The 6,081-nt window shown below is 41.9% G+C and overlaps 1 protein-coding gene across 4 annotated transcripts; it reads right to left on the reverse strand.

Annotated features, from left to right (window-relative positions):
* Positions 1-892: 892 nt before the first annotated feature.
* Positions 893-6,003, reverse strand: LOC110531631 (dehydrogenase/reductase (SDR family) member 4). Of its 4 annotated transcripts, none has more exons than XM_021614937.2 (9): positions 5,871-6,003; positions 5,375-5,517; positions 4,918-5,095; positions 4,556-4,657; positions 2,284-2,354; positions 2,154-2,205; positions 1,894-2,028; positions 1,661-1,740; positions 893-1,437 (listed from the first exon to the last, which is right to left on the reverse strand). In XM_021614937.2, exons 2-9 carry the CDS (start codon positions 5,512-5,514, stop codon positions 1,323-1,325), a joined length of 873 nt encoding a protein of 290 aa, XP_021470612.1. In that variant the 5' UTR covers positions 5,515-5,517; positions 5,871-6,003; the 3' UTR covers positions 893-1,322. The 4 variants fall into 4 exon arrangements, with proteins under 4 accessions (XP_021470612.1, XP_021470613.1, XP_021470614.1 ...); XM_021614938.2 differs by having other exon boundaries at positions 1,685-1,740; positions 5,871-6,002; XM_021614939.2 differs by having other exon boundaries at positions 5,781-5,934.
* Positions 6,004-6,081: the final 78 nt, after the last annotated feature.

The raw sequence follows: 6,081 nt of genomic DNA on the forward strand, positions 1-6,081 counted from the left end.
ACAGGATGTCATTGGATATTCAGAGGATGAAGCGACAAAGAGTTTCAAAGGCAGTGTAAGTAGAGCCTTGGGAAGCAACTTTTATTATTAACCTTGCTTGCCCTCGTGCGTCTATGGTTCCTGAAACCACTGCAGTCTAATGTGCTCTCTGTCTCCCCCAGTTGTTACTACAGGTCTAAGCACGACACAAGTGCCCAACCCTCAGGGAGTTCTTTAAGCCCGGCATGACCCGACACCACCTGCTGTCTCACGGCAACGGACACAGATGACACTCAATAATTCACAGGTCTACGGCAAAATCATTTCTCCTGGTCCCAGATCTGTTTGTGCTGTTATGCCAAATTATATGGTTTGTTTATTAGACATGGCAAAATCATTTCACCATCCACTGTAAGAAAATATTTAATAGTGACTGACTAGCAGAGTTTTACGATTCTTTGTATCTGAATCACTTTGGAATAAGCATTTTAAAAAACCTGGGTGACTTTTATTGTGAAGTCAAAAGGATTGACCTGTCACCAAAACTGCACTACCTGTGTGCTGTAATACTTGTCAGTTCAATTGGCCAACACATTTTCTTTTAGGGGTAATAGGAATATCTTGACATATTGATAACTGAGGAAAAAACTTGCACAAATTGAGAAGAGTTTTGCTAATTAGTTTGACTTATATATAATTATAGTTCAATTGTCCTTTTCTAATAACCAGATGCAGGATCTTCAAAAAGCAAATAATGAATCAAAGAGAAATGTATGCATCTGCCAAATAAGTTATTTTTCACACATCCAATGTCTTAGTGTGAAAACTACAATTTAATTGTGTATAGTATAATAAATGTTGTATTTACTAGTTCCTGTATCTATATTTATGAAGTCCAATAATCAAACACGTATGACAGCGTTAACTCTTGTTTATTAAGGCAATGTAGTTATAGTTCCTAAGGGCTTGATGGTGGGACAGAGCGAAAACAGACATTTGGACCCTGCTTGTGAGCTCAAATGCTTTAGAGTGCTATGACAGTCTTTGAAGTGTAGTAATAATACATTGTGTTCATTTGTTATTAACCCAATACACTGTATAGAGCCCACTGAAAAGCATACCAAGAATGTCAGTAATAATCTCAGCAGTGGTGTCAACACTGTCCACTTCCTGCCTTAGTGTCCTCATGTCACTACAGTCTTAGAGGATTCCATTTCTCTGCAATGTAGAATAAATCTACCTGTCTTACAGTCCATTCTTACATTACAAGCATGGTTTCCTTTTGAGCGTCACAGTCAGTCAGCGTGGCCAGATTCTATTGACACTTTACAGCCCGACTAGTCTCACAACCTGCAGCTCATCCCTCCAGTCACAGTGATGGTCTCTCCAGTGATGTAGGACGCGTCCTTAGAGCACAGGAAAGCGATCACTCCACCGATCTCCTCAGGCTCCCCAACCCTGGGAGAATAATACACAAGTAACAAATCAAACAGACCACCACGGTGAACATGCATAAAGACAGCCAAATACAGATATGACGTCAACACTGCAACATGTCTTTCAATGTTACACAAGCAAATTCTACCAATTCAGTCACAATGGGTCAGACACATTTGTGGACACACTACATAAAAACAATAACACTTGAGGGTAAGAATGTACACTGAACTAAACGATGTACCCTAAGAATGAAGTTGAAGGCAACCTTTTAATGCTAAGCTGCTTCTTGAGCTCGTCCAGAACGTCTTCGTCGTGCCACAACTGCGAGAGAATAAGAACACCGCATGATCAAAAACTCCTATTTGTGTGAATGATAGGAAAACAACAGCCAAACCAGTGATAGAAATAGAGGGTAAGCAAAGATGAAAAGAGTAAACCGGTGAAGATGACGATAGAAAGGGAGGGGATCCTCACTGCTTGGCTGAAGCGGGTCTTGATGATGCCGGGGGCCACACAGTTGACACGGATGTGGCTCTGGGCCAGTTCAGGGGCCAAGGCTCTGGTTAGGCCTAATAGGGCCGTCTTACTCACACTGTAAGGACCCAGGGCCTGGGGGGAATCAAAGGTCAAGTTGAAAAAATATTTCTTCATACTAATGTAAATTAACACTACACACAACAAATTCTGAGATGATCGACCGAGAGCCATTCAGAGGGAAAATCAGAGGAGCTTACCTGCATAGGCTGGTAGCCAGCGACAGAGGACACAAACACAACACTCCCGCCCCTGGGGAACACATACATTGTAATTGGTATAGTTCACATAACACCTTCCTACTTCATTATTTACATCTCACTCTCTCACCCCCTTTTCTCCATGTGAGGCACCACCAGTTGGGTCATAAGAAAGGCTGCCTTAACATTCACATCCAGGATCTGCATGGAAGTGAAAAGTAGAGCATTAGATCATGTAAACAAAGCAACTATGTTAAACCAACCAATGAATACCTAAGCATCTATGTGAATGTGTGAAACCTTTATTTAACTTGGCAAGTCAGTTGAGAACAAATTCTTATTTACAATGACGGCCTACACCGGGCCAAACCTGGACGACGCTAGGCCAATTGTGCGCCGTCCTATGGGACTCCCAATCACAGCCGGATGTGATGCAGTCTGTATTCGGACCAGGTACTGCAGTGACGTCTCTTGCACTGAGATGCAGTGTCTTAGACCGCTGCGCCACTCGGGAGGCCCAACTAATGAATAGTTGGTTAAACCAACTAATGAATACTTAAGCATCTATGTTAAACCAACTAATGAATACTTAAGCATTTACAGTTGAAGTCAGATGTTTACATACACCTCAGCCAAATACATTTGAACTCAGTTTTTCACAATTCCTGACATTTAATCCTAGTAAGAATTCCCTGTCTTAGGCCAGTTACGATCACAACTTTATTGTAATAATGTAGAGTGATTTATTTCAGCTTTTATTTCTTTCATCTCATTCCCAGTGGGTCAGAAGTTTTTACATACACTCAATTAGTACTCGGTAGCATTGCCTTTAAAATGTTTAACTTGGGTCAAACGTTTCAGGTAGCCTTCCACAAGCTTCCCACAATAAGTTGGGTGAATTTTGGCCCATTCCTCCTGACAGAGCTGGTGTAACTGAGTCGGGTTTGTAGGCCTCCTTGTTTGCACACGCTTTTTCAGTTCTGCACACAAATTTTCTATAGGATTGAGGTCAGGGCTTTGTGATGGCCACTCCCAATACCTTGACTTTGTTGTCCTTAAGCCATTTTGCCACGACTTTGGAAGTATGCTTGGGGTCACTGTCCATTTGGAAAACAAATTTGAGACCAAGCTTTAACTTCCTGACTGATGTCTTGAGATGTTGCTTCAATATATCCACATAATTTCCCTTCCTCATGATGCCATCAATTTTGTGAAGTGCACCAGACCCTCCTGCAGCAAAGCACCCCCACAACATGATGCTGCCACCCCCATGCTTCACGGTTGGGATGGTGTTCTTCGGCTTGCAAGCCTCACCCTTTTTTCCTCCAAACATAACGATGGTCATTATGACCAAACAGTTTTATTTTGGTTTCATCAGACCAGAGGACATTTCTCCAAAAAGTATGATCTTTGTCCCCATGTGCAGTTGCAAACTGTAGTCTGTCTTTTTTTATGGCAGTTTTGGAGCAGTGGCTTCTTCCTTGCTGAGCGGCCTTTCAGGTTATGTCGATATAGGACTTGTTTTACTGTGGATATAGATACTTTTGTACCTGTTTCCTCCATCTTCACTAGGTCCTTTGCTGTTGTTCTGTGATTGATTTACACTTTTTGCACCAAAGTACGTTCATCTCTAGGAGACAGAACGTGTCTCCTTCCTGAGCTGTATGATGGCTGTGTGGTCCCATGGTGTTTATACTTGCGTACTATTGTTTGTACAGATGAACGTGGTACCTTCAGGCGTTTGGAAATTGCTCCCAAAGATGAACCAGACTTGTGGAGGTCTACAATTTTTTTTTCTGAGGTCTTGGCTAATTTCTTTTGATTTTCCCATGATGTTAAGCAGAGGCACTGAGTTTGAAGGTAGGCTTTGAAATACATCCACAGGTACACCTCCAATTGACTCAAATGATGTCAATTAGCCTATCAGAAGCTTCTAAAGACCTGACATTTTCTGGAATTTTCCAAGCTGTTTAAATGCACAGTCAACTTCTGACCCACTGGAATTGTGATACAGTGAATTATAAGTGAAATAATCTGTCTGTTAACAATTGTTGGAAAAATTACTTGTGTCATGCACAAAGCAGATGTCCTAACCAACTTGCCAAAACTATAGTTTGTTAACAAGACATTTTTGGAATGGTTGAAAACGAGTTTTAAATTACTCCAACCTAAGTGTATGTAAACTTCCGACTTCAACCGTATGTTAAACCAACCAATGAATACTTATCACATAGTTATTACACAACTTATTGAATACTTCAAATAACTTGTTACATTAAACTAAGGGAAACACTGTTAGACATGTAACATATTTCATTGCATCAAGGCTTCAGTATATGGAGCAGATTTTCGGTCCAGTTGCTTTTCAAAACATTTGTAAGATGCTTGGACGCATAACGCACCTTATCCCAGACTGCTGCTGTGGAGTCCATGATGTTTCCAAAGAAAGGGTTGACTGCTGCATTCGAGACCAGGATGTCTATACCTCCACAATGTTCCACTGTCTAAACAGAATGGAAAATAATAACACTGACATTCTGTAAGGGCATGTGACTGATGGCTGTGCCTGTGACCCTGTGTCAAGAAGTGGGAACTACAGTATCGATGATGTACTGGAATGTCACTGTGCTGAAGTTGAGTGTGATGGTGGTCACAATTTGAAGGTGTATAATTTCAATACGATATTGTTGCGTGATGATCAACTGATGTCTACTCTGTGTGCACCTTCTAGAATAGGAGCAAAATGTATTGGCTTTTTCTTTACCATGTTAACCAGTCTTTCTCTGTCTTCACTTTTCCCAACGTTGCAAGTCGTTCCGGTCACTTGTATCTTCTCACTCTGCAGTAGTGCCACGGCCTTGTCCACGTTGGACTGACGTCTGCTGCTCACCACAACGTGAGCTCCTCTCTGACCGAGAGCCTGAGCTGCAGCCAGACCAATTCTGAAAGAGAAGAAGTAGAAGAAGACACAGTCAGTAGGAGAAGGATGATATATAGGGCCTAGAGCTTTCCCTGACTGTGTGGTCTGACCAGGAAAAACTCTGGCCCCTATTCCATAGACACTTGTTATGGCTTATAGGCTGACTTGGTGCCCATAGTTTTTCCAGGTCAGGCTAAGCGGTCTGGAAAAACTCATCATAGGACCATAGAGCAGGTGGGCAATTCACTATAAACTAATTAAATACATCCCCAGCAAAACAGTAGGCACAGTTATTCCTTACCCATCAGTTGAGGCAGTCACTATGGCGACCTTCCCTGCAAGACTGCTTTGAGACCCAGCAAGACTGCCCCCAGACATCTTTCTTGTTTGACCTGCGACAGGATTGGTCAAAAGGCTCCTGCTAACAAAACACCTCAGCATTACCTGGAAAGAGAGAAGATTTCTCAGTGCACACACATACAGTAGACACACAAATGCAGGTGCCAACCCACAAGTGACCCTTTCAAAACATTATGCCTTAGTTACTAGGTCCCTTAGTTATTACATTGCTTTATCCACGATGTGCCTCCTTATTGTGGCTATCAGTGTCTAGACCTCGGTTATGAAGAGCAGAAATTAGGTGAAGGTTGAATTGTGCAAGAATACAAGTGTTATGTTTAATTCAAAATACAATGATATGACCTTACCTTTGACTTTCTGATCAATAACGGCTACATGTAACACCAATAATCAAGGTTTGGCGTACTGTTGGTTTACAAATTGTAAGTTCAAAGTACCTCTGTGCAAAGTCCTTTACGTCCAGTAACAGAAGACAGGAATAAAAACACGAGTTTAAAGACGACGTTTCCGGTACTTCTCCAAAGTAAAAGTCCTATCCTGGGTGTACTGCTTTGTTTACAACTGCGTCTATTGACATTGCGCCTGTACTCTCGTCTATACGGCAGCCTGTGCTCCATTCAAACAGAATCCAAAAACCCGCAGCAAAGC

The sequence above is a fragment of the Oncorhynchus mykiss genome, chromosome 9, assembly GCF_013265735.2.
Source record: "Oncorhynchus mykiss isolate Arlee chromosome 9, USDA_OmykA_1.1, whole genome shotgun sequence".
Taxonomy (NCBI): Eukaryota; Metazoa; Chordata; class Actinopteri; order Salmoniformes; family Salmonidae; genus Oncorhynchus; species Oncorhynchus mykiss.

What these genes read in the sequence shown, in the direction of transcription:
- LOC110531631 (XM_021614937.2), bottom strand. Translation starts at nt 5,514, where the DNA reads ATGCTGAGGTGTTTTGTTAGCAGGAGCCTTTTGACCAATCCTGTCGCA. An exon ending in CAGCAGCAGTCTGGGATAAG is followed by an intron (nt 2,355 to 4,555) that starts GTGCGTTATGCG and finishes ACTTCCATGCAG; the next exon opens with ATCCTGGATGTGAATGTTAA. An exon ending in CTGGCTACCAGCCTATGCAG is followed by an intron (nt 2,029 to 2,153) that starts GTAAGCTCCTCT and finishes GATTCCCCCCAG; the next exon opens with GCCCTGGGTCCTTACAGTGT.